The following is a 16,414-nucleotide window of genomic DNA, read 5'->3' on the forward strand; positions in this document are numbered from 1 at the left end:
TTTTACAGTGAGAGCTGTGAAGTTCTGGAATTCCCTCCCCGAATCAGTCGTGCTGGCTGATACATTATATAACTTTAAGAAGGGGCTGGATGGATTCTTAGCAAGTGAGGGAATACAGGGTTATGGGAGATAGCTCTTAGTACTAGTTGATCCAGGGACTGGTCCGATTGCCATCTTGGAGTCAGGAAGGAATTTTTTCCCCTCTGCGGCAAATTAGAGAGGCTTCAGATGGGTTTTTTTTGCCTTCCTCTGGATCAACTAGTAGTTAGGCAGGTTATATATAGGCATTATGGTTGAACTTGATGGACGCATGTCTTTTTTTCAACCCAACTTACTATGTTACTATAACGTACTGTTGCCCTGCAATGGTAAAACTGGTGTGTTCGCGTCAGGAACACTACTATTGTTTATATAAATACGCTGCTGTGTAGCCATGGGGGCAGCCATTCAAGCTGGAAAAAAGGAGAAAAGGCACAGTTTACATAGCAGATAACAGATAAGACACCATTGTATTCTACAGGGTTTATCTGTTAGCTGCTATATAACCTGTGCCTTTTCTTCTTTTGAATGGCTGCCCCCATGGCTACACAGCAGGGTTTATATAAACTCTTGTAATGTTTCTGAGGCAAATACACAACTTGTACCAGTGCAGGGCAGAAGTACATTATAGTTTAATTTCTTTTAAATATATAAATTTTTTGGTGTTACTGTTCCTTTAATTGCAGAAGTGTTCCCACTGGTGTATCGCACACTTTGGTATTGATCTCATGTTGGTGATGGTTCATCCTTGTGCAAAGTTTTTGTCTTATTTGTCCAATATACATTCATCCTGTAGAGCACTTAGTACATATGATCATGTACAACACTTTGGAGGAAGCACAAGAATAGCAGTCTCAAATGGTGTCGAATTTTTGTGTATCGGTATGTATTTTGTATTGCAATTTGATCTTTGCACAGGATAGAGGTAGATCAGAGAATATTTCCTTTAGTCTGGTATCTGTATGGAGCATGGGTTGCAGGTCTCTGACTATTTTTCTCATAATGTTCAGCTGTGGGTTGTAGGTGAGTACAGGTAGGTTTTATTTATTATTTTTGCTACTGGCTAACACAGCACTACAGTTTTTGTTCCATGCCAGGACTTTTGTTGGCTTCTTACTACTTCCCATAATATACAATGTTCTTGTTTTTTTCTGTACAATCACTCACAAATATTTACATTACATATGTGAAAAACTGTGAATATAAAAATTAAAATTGAATAACGCTTCCATAGTGTGCCTGTTTTGTCCCTTAGAAATTAATTAATGAATAGATTCAAACACTGAAACCAGTTTATAGTTTTAGTGTCTTTGATTACAAGTACTGCTATTCTGAATCAACTCAGACTATCCACTTGTGAAGAAAGTGGAGGTGGGGCAGCAGTTCCCTTACAGGAATGTCAGATTTTGCCAGCAAGCTTTGAGTTAAACAGACTTGGCAGCAGCATCTGGCCTCTCCCCTTCTCATGTTTCCAGACTTCCTCTTGCGGTAGCAGCAGAATGTACATCTGGATAGCTCTCCATACAAAGAAACTGCAATACAGACAACTGGAATGAACAGTCCATTTATCTATTAGAACAGACCCATAAAGGTTTTCGGCAGATACTCAGGCTGCATCATGCGGACTATTAATGTTCATGTTTTAGTCTTCATTTTCAAAAGTCTCAGTACATTTTATTATGTTTCTTCTGCACCATCTCCTATTATAAAGTTTCCAGGAGACAAATCTCCAAAGTCAGACGTTGAATTTGCTGCGGTAAGTTGGCTCTTTCATTGTACAGTTGTAATATCCATGTACCAATGGATAATTCAGCTACTTTTTTGTTGTAAGGTAAAAAAATACTAAAAGAACAGAAAGTTTCTTTGTTGGATTGTTTGTTGAATGGAGTTTTACTGTGCTTTCAGCCTACATATCATTATAATTATAATACAGATAAGCATAGGGGTATGTTAGAGTCAAGGGACAGAGATCATTTGTATAAACTAGGGGGTTGTTTCATTAATTTTCAAGAGGACTGGGCTGAACAGAAAAAAACAAAAGTTTTTCTTTCTGACCTTTTTTTTTTACTGGGATGGGTTTTTGTCATTTTTTTAATCAAAATACAAGGATTACCATGTTTTAGGAAGTTTATAGTTAATAAATCAGTCCCCAAATGTTTTTTTGTTGCTGAGATACTTGGTTTACTGCAGGAAACAAAATCTGATCTTTTCTAATGTTTTGTTGCTCCTGTACTTCTTTAATGAAACATAGCCCAGCATAATATAACAACAGCATCATTCTTTATCCAAGCAAATCTTAGCGGACAATCTATTCTGCTCACACAGTGCACAAAACAAAACTTGTTATGGTGGATTCTTGGGTGGTTATTGATAATGGAACTCTGATTTAGCTTTTAATAGTGGTGTGGGATCAATTATGGAGAATGCAGGAGAACTAGAATTTTCTTTTTTATTATTTGGATCATCATACCTGAAATCTTCTAATCAACATTTAACCTTTAAATTAAACAAGTAGGATTGCTTGGTTACCAGCATGTACAAGGTACTAATTTAGTTACTTATTATTATTTGTGTAAAAGGATATAAGATTCCATATTTTTATTTTTTAGAAAAAGAGGATTCTTTTTAGTAATACATTTCTTTTAGTCAGTCATGTGACACAAGCAAAATCAGTAAGCACATGTGATATTACTTACCACTATTTTTATGGATATAGCTATTGTACGTATGGGATTGAATAAAAGATGATGTGATCCTAATATATAAAAAAAAGTAATATGATGGCAATTATAGGCAATTATAGGTCTATAAGTTGACACCTATGGTGGGCAAGCATTTTTTTAAATGCTTTAGTTAGTAGAGCTTCTCCAGCAGAATCTTGCATTGAAATCCATTTTTCAAAAACACAGATTTTTTTATATTTAATTTTGACATTTCACATGAGGCTAGCCATATTCCTCATTTCCGAGGGTGCTACAGCCATGTGACCTGTGCTCTGATAAACTTCAGTCACACTTTACTGCTGAGCTGAAAGTTAGAGTGAGATCATCCCCTCCCTTTCCCTCCAGCAGCCGATCAGCAGAACAATGGGAATGTAGCAAGATAGCAGCTCCCAGTATAGATCACAATAGCACTTAATAGTAAGAAATCCAAGTCCGGCTTGGGACTCCTTCAGTTACGTGGGAGAAGGAGAAACAATAGGTTATCTGAAAGCAGTTCTAATGTGTAGCACTGGCTCTTACGAAAAGCTCAGACTCAGGCACAATACACTGAAATTGTGTCTACACACCAATTTTACAACTAAAAAAATACATTTTTTGGTTCGAGAATAAAATTTTAAATGGTAGAGAGAATTATTTGCTATGTAAACAGTGTAATTTAGAAATAAGTACACCATAAAATCACGACAAAATCTCTTTAAAGGATCATATTCAAGATTATTTTCTGGGAATGACATTACAAATAGTAATATAAATGAATGTATGAGGGACAGATAATGTCAATCAAATGTAATTGCGTTTTATGATAAAGTAGAAAATAAAGCCTATTGGTCTTGGTACATAGTTGAAAACAGTCCGTCAGGTTTAACCCTTGCAAATGAACCCCATTGCATATTTATACACAGACATATAAAGACCTATCTATACACTATTATATATAATATATATATAAACAATATATACCATTACCTATACTAAACTAACTGTAAATCCTATGAACCTATTAGGCTTGGATATTATGTTTGTTCATCCAAGCCACTCTTAAATGGATTAATAGAATATGCCATCACAACATCACCCAGAAGATTATTCAACAACTGTATTGCCCCCACTGTGAAAAACTTCCGCTCAAATAAAATTTCAGCTCCTCAGGTTAAAAGGGGTGGCTTTGTTTTCCATGGGAAAAAAGATTCCCTGCTATCAGTCTATAATGTCCTCTAAAGTAAACTGCAACTCATTAATATTTATCTTACGTACTCAAAAAATGCACTGCATATTCAAGGTGCGTCCTGCTCTTTTTTATATAAGAGAGTACTTTATTTGCTTTAGTAGCCATTTATTGACTGTGGCTGGAGTTACACACTTTGTTATCCACAAAAATCCACAAATCCTTCTCAATTAAGGAGCTATAATTTAGTGTATAACTAGCATTTATGTTCATATTTCTGCCAATGTGTAGAACCTTGCATTTGACAATTGCTGCCCATTTCTCCAGTTGAGTCAAATCTCTCCACAAATTGGCAACAACCTCCATGAAAGTTATGGTTTTGCACAATTTAGTATCGTCAGCTATTACAATGCCAACCTCATGGTCATTTATAAAGAAATTAAAGCAAAGGGCCACAAATGACAGACAGTAGTGGTACTTTACTAATAACTCTAATCCAAATTGGAAAAGTACTAAAATAACTGTTAAAGGGGTGGTTCACCGTTAAGTTAACATTTAGTATCTTATAGAATGGCCAATTCTAAGCAATTTTTCAATAGGTCTTCCTTATTTTTTTATAGTTTTTAAATTATTTGCTTTCCTCTCCAGCTTTCAAATGGGGGTCACTGACCCCAGAAGCCAAAAATGGTTGCTCTGTAAGGCTACAATTTTACTGTTGTTTCTTTCTTTTTATTACTTTTTTTTTATTTAGATTTTCGCCTATTCATATTGCATTCTCTCATTATAACCACTCCCTGGTTGCTAAGGAATTTGTACCCTAGCAACCAGTTAGTTGCTGAAATTCTAAACTGGAGAGCTGCTAAACAAAAACTGGAATCATTAAAAAACTAAAAAAAAAAATTTCAAAATTGTCTCAGAATATTGGTCTTCCCATCATACTTAACTTAACTCCAAAGTGAACAAGCGAAAAAATACTACATTACCTGATTTACCTACTTTACACCTTCTTCACACTGCAAAGACCCACATGGTGAAGGTCTTCTCAGCCTCCACTGCATTTCAAATACATTACCTTAGTAGAAGAAGTAAGAAAATTAGAGAAAATAACTCATGTAATACACAATAAATGTAAAGATTACTGGAATATATGGGAATCATGGCTCACCCTTATACAGGCCAGGAAAAATAAGGCCTCTCTCACATAAATGGAACTTCCACTTCCCCAAACTTAGAAACACAGGCCCTAGCCCAGAAATGAAGGAATATTAGATTTCAGGATTCAAAATACTGCTATGTAGTGTATAGATGTAAACTTGTTAAGTTGCTGATGTATGTTATAAGACTGTTTTCACCCTCTACCCCCCTCTTGCTTTCTTTAAACTTGAATATACATGAAAAAGATTACCAAAGTTGCAAGGTTGCAGGTTGTGACTTCAACATCAATACAGTGCATACAGATCATGGAAGTCATTTGCTAAATGTAGTGGTTTTTATGAAATGTTGCAAATGCTTGCATTTTACAGCATTTTATCTCCCACATGCCATTAGATACCAAGACAAAACATTATTATTAAGAATGCCAGGGGTCTTCTGAAAAGTTTGATGTCCAGTATATATAGTAGATAATACAACACTGTGGCATGCCAAAATGAAATATTCCTTCTGCATACAAATGTCACGACTTATATTTACTACAGCAAAATATATTTCTTGTTTAATTTCCTATTTACATTTTGCTTTATTAATTGATTTTAATTAAATCTTTGACAGATATCTCAAAGATTGGATTTTATAGTGTCTTATTTTCCATGTCATTAACTACCTAAATACAATATCATATATATATAAATGGCAGGGGTTTGATGCCAAGCATAGCATCTCCAAAGTATCTAGCATGTAGAGTACAGACCCCAAAATAAAAATAGTGAATATGCCTTTTTATGCCTGACACATTGAAATAAAAAATGGGTACACATCTCTTATTGTTCCAAAAATGCAAAACTATCCAAGGAGAAGAAAAGGTAAAATCTCTGGGTGTCAAAATGTTGTGCACCCCCTTAGTGATTGTAATTGCTTACCTTACTCCAGGTTGGTGCTCCTGGTGCAGTTTTCTCCTAACAGGGGCACCAGACAAGGGTATAAGGTGAGCAATTACAATCACTGGGGGGTGCCTAACATTAGAAAAAGTGATTAGGAAAAGAATGGGAAAGCCATAGGTTTTTAAACATTTTTTTTTTTTTAAAACATTTTTAACATTTTAGATATCTAATCTAAGTAAGCCTGTAAGCCTTGAAAACATTCTACCTTCTAGGTTCATATGCCCTCTACATACTAGGGGCAATAAATATATGGAGCACACACTTCACGGGGATATTTAATTTGATACATCAATATGATTCTTTCGTGTCAGTCACTGAACAGAATCAAATACATAATAACATAATAGGTTAGCTTGAAATAAGACACACGTCTATCAAGTTCAGCCTTTTACATCTTCATGAAACCTGCCAAATTGTTGATCCAGAGGAAGGCAAAAAAACCCTTCTGAAGTTTCTCCAATTCACCTCAAAGAGGGAAAAAATTCCTTTCTGGCTCCAAGATGGCAATCGGACAAGTCCCTGGATCAACTTGTAATAAGAGCTATTTTTAATAACCCTGTATTCCCTCACTTGCTAAAAAAACCATTCCAAACCTTCTTGAAGCTAACTAATGTATATCCCAGCAGTTTCTGCGTGTCTTTTTTCTGCTTAGTTAAAGCTAGTTTTTGTTTTTCCTGTGTTTAGCATATGAGCATAAAGCTTCTCATGCTGCAATGGTGTCCAGTAGGCACCAAAAAACTATATTTATAAATATATATATATATATAAAGTCAAATTGTGTGTCCGCACTCTAAACTAGTTTGGGTGCTAGGTCAAAACATGTAAATACATACAGGACCAGCACCAGGTCACATCAATATTTTCTCTTTATTCACTGTGGATCGCACAATTAACAATTAAATATATATAGTACACAGGGAGGAGCACACACACCCTATACAAGTCCAAATGCCCTTGGTGCAGGTCAAAAACAAAAATATTATAGAAAGAGTGCCGCACACACAGGGACTTGATACAAAAGAAAAAGTGTTTTTATTGAAATAAAATCCATTTTTTTCAATAAAAACACCTTTTTCTTTTGTATCGAGTCCCTGTAAGTGCAGCACTATTTCTATTTTTTATATATATATCTATATATATATACACATAGGTGGGGTTGTGGGAGCACTCCAAGGCTAAAAAAAGTATACAAATACAATGGTGCGACTGATCTGGCCAAATTAACTACAAGCATACAAAAAGGAGAGGAGGATTGATCAATGCACATTCCCTGGCCCCCCCTAAATTATCTATGCTAGTGCATGTATTTACAAAAAAACAGGGGTTTTTAGTTACAAAATTATGATCATAAGATTGGTAAGCCACCATATGTCAAGGTATATATAGGATAGAAAGTTCAAGTTAGATACATACCAGACAGAATGTTGTTCTGTAAAAATATATTTGGTCTTACTTACTGAATTTTTTTTTACAGCAATACCTAAATCAATTTTATGGCTGCCCTAAGGATAAATGTCACATGATGGTTCTTAAGGATGCCCTTAAGAAAATGCAAAAATTCTTTGGTCTTACTGAAACTGGGGAGTTTGATCAAAATACCATTGAAACCATGAAAAAGCCAAGATGTGGAAACCCTGATGTAGCCAACTACAACTTCTTCCCCAGAAAACCCAAATGGGACAAAAATCAGCTGACATACAGGCAAGTTTTTTTCTTTCCTATATATATATCTGTTAACATAGATTTGTATTTAATAATTCTGCTTTGCTTATTTTATTTTTAATTCCTAGGATTATTGGATACACAACAGATTTGGATTCTGAAACAGTTGATGATGCTTTTGCACGTGCTTTTAAAGTTTGGAGTGATGTCACACCACTGGAGTTTACCCGAATTCATGATGGAGAAGCAGATATCATGATCAATTTTGGACGATGGGGTATCATCTTATATGAAATAAAAATAAAAGGGCTCATTCAGGGCCACAAGTGCAAAGTGTAAAGTGCAATTTTGAGCACAAGTTGCCATTTCTTTTTACTAACAATACACAATTTTCCCCATAACACCAGCATGATTGTGTCTGCCAGGGGTAGTTGTACTTTGTCAGTTGCACTAATATGCTCACAATTGCACTTCAGTGTGATTTGGACAAAATTGTGCTGAAAAACAGCATCAAAGTAGCAGTAGCTCCAGGGTTCCCCTGCATCAATAGGACACTGCATGCAATTTATCTAAATAAACTGGTGGGGAGCATAGGTGTTATATGTCAAAACGCACAAGTTCAAGGTAATCTGGTCACCTGTAATGACTGATGTGAATTTGCAGACATCTTTTCATTGGAGCTTGTGTTTTTCTGTTCTATAGAACATGGTGATGGATATCCATTTGATGGCAAAGATGGACTTCTGGCTCATGCATTTGCACCTGGATCAGGTGTTGGAGGAGACTCGCATTTTGACGATGATGAGCTTTGGACATTAGGAGAAGGCCAAGGTAAGGCCTAGGAGAAGGCCAATCTGTTCCAAATATCAATGCAGTACTCTATGGAGAAACAAAAGCAATGTTGGGTTATTGTATTTCCATTTGGCTTATCTTTCTCCATTTCTATGATCTTTCAGGAATCCGTAAGATATATTACTATAGATAATAAAAATTAATGAAAAAAACATCACTGTGTTTAGAGGCACAGGTTGACAGTACACAAAAATGTTTAACACTGTTTACCCTAACACTAATTACAGAAGACCCCTTACCGGATGTTGTGTATCCCTTAAATTTACCCAGAAACAAATAGTATGCAACCTCTTGGAAATGCAATTAAACAATTGCATTTCCAGGCAGCGGCTGGTCCTGGAATTGTGCATTACAACAGGTTTGACAGATTCCATGAGGAATATAAGTTTGTGAATGCAGGAATGCCAGTTCTTGATGGGGCTGATCTTTTTTTTATTTGGAAGACCAACCTCTATAGCAGTGGAGGAGATCAGGATTACACCTAGGCAGATTGTGGTTCTGCTGCCAGGGAACCAGCTGGTTGGTACATATTTGCAGAAATGACAAAAATAACATTAGATGCAAGACCTTAGAACATGAGTTCAAGAATCAACGGTCTAAGATTAAGAAAAGGTCCACCAATATAATCTTTACATTTTACCAGCGCCAAAGATGCTAGTGTAGATAAGGACACGGGATAAGGGACATGGAAGAGGAACACAGATGAAATCTGTCTATAATCTATAGCAGTGCGGTTCAACTGTCAGCCCACGGCTCCCCCTGTTGTGGCCTCCTATTAAAGGCTGGTTACCTTTGTGTAAGCTGTAAATGGTATCAGTAGTGATGAGCGAATCTGTCCTGTTTCGCTTCGTCGGAAAATTTGCGAAAATTCGAGTAACAGTGAAAAATCCACAAAACACATTTGTCTTGTGACTTTTTTGTCGCCCGTGCATTTTTTTGTTGTTGTCCGTGTGGTTTTTTTGTCGCCCGCATCATATTTTGACACTACCATATTTTTTGATGCACGACTAATTTTTCCGCTGTGAATTTTTGAAGAAGTTTCACCAATGGCGAAATGCGGAAATTCACTGCGAATTGATGCCTGGTGAAAAAAACGCTCATTGCTAGGTATCAGTAATGAGAATAACTGTCCCCTGCTTTAAAACCTCAGATTCAGGCTGTAAATCCTTGCAGTGTTTACACCTGCCAGACCCTGCAGCATTCACACTTGTCAGACCCATCACTTTTGACACCTGAGACTGTAAGTGCCTGCATTGTTTACTTGTTCACACCTCAGACAGACTGTTGGAGTGACACCAACACTGTGTCACTGTACACAACATACATCTTAGAGTGGTTCTGATTGGATAATTCTGTGGTCCTGATTGGTCTCCCTGTCTTCTGCCCTACTCTACCCTGCCTGTGCCTGCTCTACCCTGCTTGTGTGTACCATACACTACCTTCCCAACACTATCTGTGTGTGCCATACTATGCCTGCCCTATGCTGCCTGTGTGTGTTGTACTCCACCTGCCACCCTATGCTGTCTGTGTGCCATACTCTTCCTGCCCTACTCTACTTGTGTGTGCCATACGCTGCCTGCCTGTGTGTGCGCCATACTCTGCCTAGCCTATGCTACCTGTGTGTTTCATACTCTGCCTGCCCTACAATGCCTGTGTGTACACAGTACAAAACATACTGTTAATCTTAGAGTTGTTCTGATTGGCTAATTTCGTGGTCATGATTGGTTTCCCTGTTTCCTGTCCTACTCTGCCCTGCCTGTGCCTGCTCTACTGTGCTTGTGTGTATCATACTCTACCTTCCCTACAATGCCTGTGTGTTTCAAACTCTGCCTGCCCTATGCTGCATGTGTGTTCTGTACTCTGCCTGTGTGTGCCATACATTGCCTGCCCTACACTGCCTGTGTGTGCCACACTCTGCCTGCCCTATGCTGCCTGTGTGTGCCATACTCTGCCTGCCCTATGCTGCCTGTGTGTGCCATACTCGTCCTGCTCTATGCTGCCTGTGTGTGCCATACTCGTCCTGCCCTATGCTACCTGTGTGTTCCATACTTTGCCTGCCCTACACTGCCTGTGTGTGCCATACATTGCCTGACCTACTCTGCCTGTGAGTGCCATATTCTGCCTGCCCTACTCTGACTGTGTGTGGCACTCTCTGCCTGCCCTACTCTACTTGTGTGTGCCATCCTCTGCCTGCCCTATGCTGCATGTGTGTGCTGTACTCTGTCTGCCCTGCCTGTGTGAGATGAGCCTAGTGGGGTTTTATCTGGGGGTTTGTTAGCCTTTGGAAATAGTTATGATATTATCCCTAATATGTTTACTTATGTTCTGGGTGTTGCTGTGGTATCCACAAGGGAGTTGTTATATGGATATGTCTTAATATAACTTCATGATCCTTTTTCAAACAGTAGTAGCCATGGTCTGAATGCATATGCATGGAGCTTGTCAAGCAAAATGCAGGCATAAAAAATTAGGATATCACTGGTATTGCTGAGACCCAGTGGGATGAGACATATGATTGGATTGTGAATTTAGATGGTTATAAATGTATAATTATTGTTGACTTCATTTATCCAGACTTGGTAAAATCTGATTGGCGGGTACACCCACTTTTTCTAACCTTGAATCACAGTTACCTGGTGCCTAACTCTGCAAAGTTTGGGGACCCTGATGTTATTACTGTGAGAATGGCAGCAGGCTGAATTTCCACCAAGTCAATAGGTAAAATCTGATTGGCTGTTAACAGCTCCGCCCAATTTTGGGCATCCAACAATCATCATATTTTCATTCAAGCTGACCCCATGACTATGTAATTCAAGTTTGGTGAGTGAAGCCTCAAAGCTGTAAGATTGGCAGCAGTTTCTATTTCCCCATAAAAGTCAAGAGGTGAAATTTGATTGGCTGTTGTTGGCCCCTCCCACTTTGGGGTCATCCAACAAATGTCGCTGTTTCATTCGGGGTGACCCCATTATTATGTTATTCAAGTTTGGGTGATGTAGCTTCAAAGCTGTAAGTGTGGCGGCAGTTTAAAACTCTTCCCTGTCAAAGTCAATGGAACAATTGGGGGGTTCGGAGTGGCACCACAAAAAGACGGGGGGGGGGATCGCTTAGAAAAGCACAAGCAACTTGCTCCGCTATAGGGAGAAGAAGTGTGGAGAGTTTGGGTGTTGTACCCCTAAAACTATAGGAGGAGTAGCGTTTAGAAAATGGGGGGACGCTAAGACGAAGATGAACTAGAAAGGGAAGTTTGAGAACAAACTTCATGTTGGGTTGAAATCTGATCTTTTGTTGGCTCTGCCCACTTTTTATAACCTTGGACCACAGTTATATAGTAAAAACCACTGTGCAAAGTTTGGGGACCCTGGTTTTAATAGTGTCTCAATGGCAGCAATTTATATTTCCCCACTGAAAGTCAACAAGTGACATCTGATTGGCGGTTGGTGGCTGCAAAGTTTAGGGACCCTAGGATTAATAGTTAAAGAATCGCAGCAGTTTAAAGTTAAACCAATAAAAGTCAATAGGTAAATTGTGATTGGTGGTTGGTTGCTCCGCCCACTTTTTCTAACCTTGAGTCGAAGTCACCCAGTGACAAACAGTGGACACCCTGGCATAAATAGTGTGAGAATAACAGCATTTTAAATTTAAACAAATAAAATTCAAAGGATGAAATCTGATTGGCTGTTAGTGGCCCAACCCACTTTTCCTATTTTTTGAAGTGCAGTCCCCCCGTGACCAACTTTGCAAAAAACACTTTGCATAAAAATTGTGTGACTGGCAGCATTTTACACTTCACCACTGAAATAAATAAGTGATATGTGATTGGCTGTTGGTGGCTCCGCCTACTTTTTTTTCGAACTTTGAATGGCAAATACCCAGTGAGTAACTCTGGAAAGTTTAACAACCCTGGAATTAATACTTAAATTAAATAACGGCATCAGTTTAAATATAGACCAATGAAATGTAATGGGTGGAAATGGATTGGCTCAGCCCAGCTGAATATGTAGTCAGCCAGCGACTGATTGTGTAACGTTTGGAAACCCTGACATAAATAGTGTGAGAAAGGCAGAAAAAATCAATAGTTCAAGTCTGATTGGCTGTTGGTGGCTCCATCCACTTTTTAAAACCTAAAAATGCAGTCCCCTAGGACCCTGGTGCTAATACTGTAAGAATGGCAGCAGGCTGAATTTCCCCATTGAAAATCAATAGTTAAAATCTGATTGGCTGTTTTTCTAACTCTGAATGCAGTTACCTGGTGACCAGCTCTGAAAATTTGGAGACCTTAGTATTAATATTTAATGAATGGCAGCAGTTTAAATTTAAACATATGAAGTCTATAGGTTAAATCTAATTGGCTGTTTTTTACCCCACCCACTTTTCTAAACTTGTAACATAGTCACCCAGTGACTGACTGTGCAAAGTTTGGGAACCCTGGCATCAAAACAATAAAATTCAATAGGAGAAATCTGATTGGCTGTTGGTGGCTCCGCCCACTTTTTCAAAACTAAAACTGCAGTCCCCTAGTGACCAACTGTGAAAAGTTTGGGACCCTGGGGTTAATACTGTAAGAATGGCAGCAGGTTGAATTTACCCATTAAAAGTCAAAGGTAAACCCTGATTGGCTATTGGTGGCCCCGCCCACTTTTTCCTAACCTTGAACCGCAGTGACCTGGTGCCTAACTCTGCAAAGTTTGGGGACCCCGGCATTATTACTGTGAGAATGGCAGCAGGTTGGATTTCCCCCAAGTCAATAGGTAAAATCTGATTTTACCTATTGTATATATATACCTATATAGGTAAAATTTGATTGGCTGTTGGTGGCTCCGCCCACTTTTTCTAACCTTGAACCGCAGTTACTGGTGCCTAACTCTGCATAGTTTGGGGACCCTGGTGTTATTATTTTGAGAATGGCAGCAGGTTGAATTTCCGCCAAGTCAATAGGTAAAACCTGATTGGCTGTTCACAGCTCTGCCCACTTTTGGGCATCCAACAATCATCATATTTTCATTCAGGCTGACCCCATGACTATGTGATTCAAGTTTGGGGGGTGTAGCTTCAAAGCAAACCCATTGAAGTCAATGCATAAAATTTTAAGGGCTGTTGTTGGCCCCTCCCACTTTGGGGTCATCCAACAAAGTCGCTGTTTCATTTGGGGTGACCCCATGATTATGTTATTCAAGTTTGGGGGGTGTAGCTTCAAAGCTGTAAACATGGCAGCAGTTTTAAAATCTTCCCTGTCAAAGTCAATGGGAAAATTGGGGTGTTCAGAGCGGTGCCACAAAACAATGGGGGGCGCAATCGCTTAGAAAAGCACAAGCAACCTGCTCCGCTGTAGGGCAAAGAAGTGTGGGGAGTTTGTGTGTTGTACCCCTAAAACTGTAGGAGGAGTAACGTTTAGAAAATGGGGGGCGCTAAGAATAAAAAGAAGTGGAAGAAGAAGAAGAAAAAAGCAGAATAAGCTGAAGTCAAAGAACAGATGAAAGAAAGATGAAAACAAAAACATGCTTCATGCTGCAAGAATATTCTTTCTAGAACTAAAAAGTTTACTTAATAGTAAACTCCTTTTATGTGATATGAATGGCCAAATAGCACAGTGATTAACCATTCAGTTGGTAGTTGTTTAAAGGGATCAATGCCCGCAAATATAAACTTAGTCTTGGTGCTTCGCTGAGCATTTTTGACTTTTACATTTTTTTCTATTTCCAGTGGGCTTTGAGAAATTTGTATTTTTAGACTTACGGATGCTATTATTAGCAGCTAATTGTCGTGGCTACTAAAATGTGCTGATCATTTACGGATAACAGTCTCTACATGTGGTTTAGCAGAGGCCATTCTCAGTACTGTCTATGGCAGGGTTTTTTTTCTGGCATTTAGTAGCCTTGGAAAAGTCGCTGCTACTAGTAACTCTGTGTGTCTTCACCCTTAAAGGAAATGTAACACTAATTTTTTTTAAGTAAAAAAGCTATTCTACCCTGCACCAATAACTGCCCTATCCTGCAAACCACTTAGTATTTTAAATGCTTTAATAGAAAATACTTGCCTTCCTGTCAATTGAACTACGGCGATATGGCAAAGGAAGGTGCAGCATCCACTATGCGACGATCGATTGATCGAGCCTAGCCTGACTCCTTCCTATACAGAAAGAAGGCTAGGCTCAATCAATCGATCGTCGCATAGTGGTTGCTGCTCCTTCCTTTGCCGTATCGCTGTAGTTCAATTGACAGGAAGCCAAGTTTTAGCAGGTATTTTCTATTAAAGCATTTAAAATACTACCCTATATACTCGAGTATAAGCTGATCCGAATATAAGAAAACTGGAAAAACTTATTGACTTGAGTATAAGCCTAGGGTGGGAAATGCAGCCGCTACTGCTAAGTTTCAATAATCAAATAAATAACAGATAAATAAATAATAGATAACTTTAGGGAAAGAAAAATGCTACAGAAGCAGACAAAAGCAAGTTTGGGAAGGCTAAGGAAGCTGCCATACTAATTATCAAGTACTTGCCATCCTGCTGTGTGTGCTCCCATCCTGCTGTGTGCGCTTTTATCGTATTAGTGCTGTGTGCGCTCCCATCATATTAGTGCTGTGTGCGCGTCCCATTATGGCACGTCACATTATGGTGTGCTATGTGATAGCAGTATTGCACACTAATGGGCACTGATTCCAATGCTAAACTTATGCACAAACCCATTTCAGGCTGGCTCCTTGTAAATCAAAACTGCTATCCCTGTAGCTGAATTTTGAAGTAGGCGCTGTGTTGTACTACTATAATTTTATCCTAATTGTGCATACTAAGTTATGGGTTGCCACCTTTTGTGGTTCGGGAGTCCGGGCAGGGGGCAGGGCAGATGAAGAGGGCAGGTGTTGTGATATTTTTGGCCATGATTATGATGATAGATGGCAGGATTATGCTGTGGCGATCAGCGATTGGCTGATTGCTTCACAATTTAACTTCAAATTCCTGTCCGGATTTGTCAAATCAAAATGTTGACAAATCTGTAACGTCATTGGTTAACCCTGCAATAATAATTAGGAAAGAGTTTTCTCCAATAATTTAGCAGTAATAATAATTGCACTAGAAGCATTACATTTTGACTGTTAATTAATTAGCTGTGTAATGTTATGTAGATTAGTTGGAAAGGTGGGGGAGTTGTGATACAAATTTTGAAAAGTTATAGTTATGCTTAACTGGCCTTCCATCTTGGTACCTCACTTTTTACCTTTGTGCTACCAATATTTGAAGCCAGAACTTGGTCGGACAGTGTCTGCTACGTATCTGTGTGTTATGACGTAAAAGGGATTTGCAGATGTAACGCACGCGCAGGTACGCACGCACACACGTCCGGCCACGGGAGGGGGGGGGGTTTAGGCACAACGAGCACATTACATCTGCAAATCCATATACTCGAGTATAAGCCAAGGGTTACTTTTTCTGCACATTTTTAGTGCTGAAAAACTCAGCTTATACTCGAGTATATACGGTAAGTGGTTTGCAGGATAGGGCAGTTATTGGTGCAGGGTAGAATAGCTTTTTTACTTAAAAAATGTTAGTGTTACTTTTCCTTTAAGTCACCACAGTAGTCCTTTAAAATAAACATGGTGCAAGACAGGACAATGATAATATTAGCTCATACAACACAGCTGGCTTGATAGTAATTACATCTTAAAACCTTATCCACTCTTATTAGTAATTAACTATCCAGGGTAAGTATTTTAAAATGGGATTGATAGGTGTTCTTTATTTGGCCCCATATGTAAAATTTTCCAGTTAAAGTTTTAATGAATGTGCAAGCTCCTGCAAATTGTAGTACAGATTCTCTTCATTTGAAGTTTGCTAAGTAGTCAGCAATAAAGGTACAGAGGTAATTTGCTCAGATA

General features: G+C 38.5%; 1 protein-coding gene across 1 annotated transcript in view; it reads left to right on the forward strand.

Moving 5' to 3' along the window:
- Positions 1-1,630: 1,630 nt before the first annotated feature.
- mmp2 (matrix metallopeptidase 2) overlaps positions 1,631-16,414 on the forward strand; it is a 37,214-nt gene continuing 22,430 nt past the window's right edge. Inside the window, 4 exon segments of the mRNA NM_001015789.1 lie at positions 1,631-1,795; positions 7,501-7,727; positions 7,817-7,965; positions 8,391-8,519. Coding sequence (NP_001015789.1) covers positions 1,658-1,795; positions 7,501-7,727; positions 7,817-7,965; positions 8,391-8,519 — 643 coding nt within the window. The 5' untranslated portion in view covers positions 1,631-1,657.

This window comes from Xenopus tropicalis, chromosome 4 (assembly GCF_000004195.4).
Source record: "Xenopus tropicalis strain Nigerian chromosome 4, UCB_Xtro_10.0, whole genome shotgun sequence".
Classification (NCBI taxonomy): domain Eukaryota; kingdom Metazoa; phylum Chordata; class Amphibia; order Anura; family Pipidae; genus Xenopus; species Xenopus tropicalis.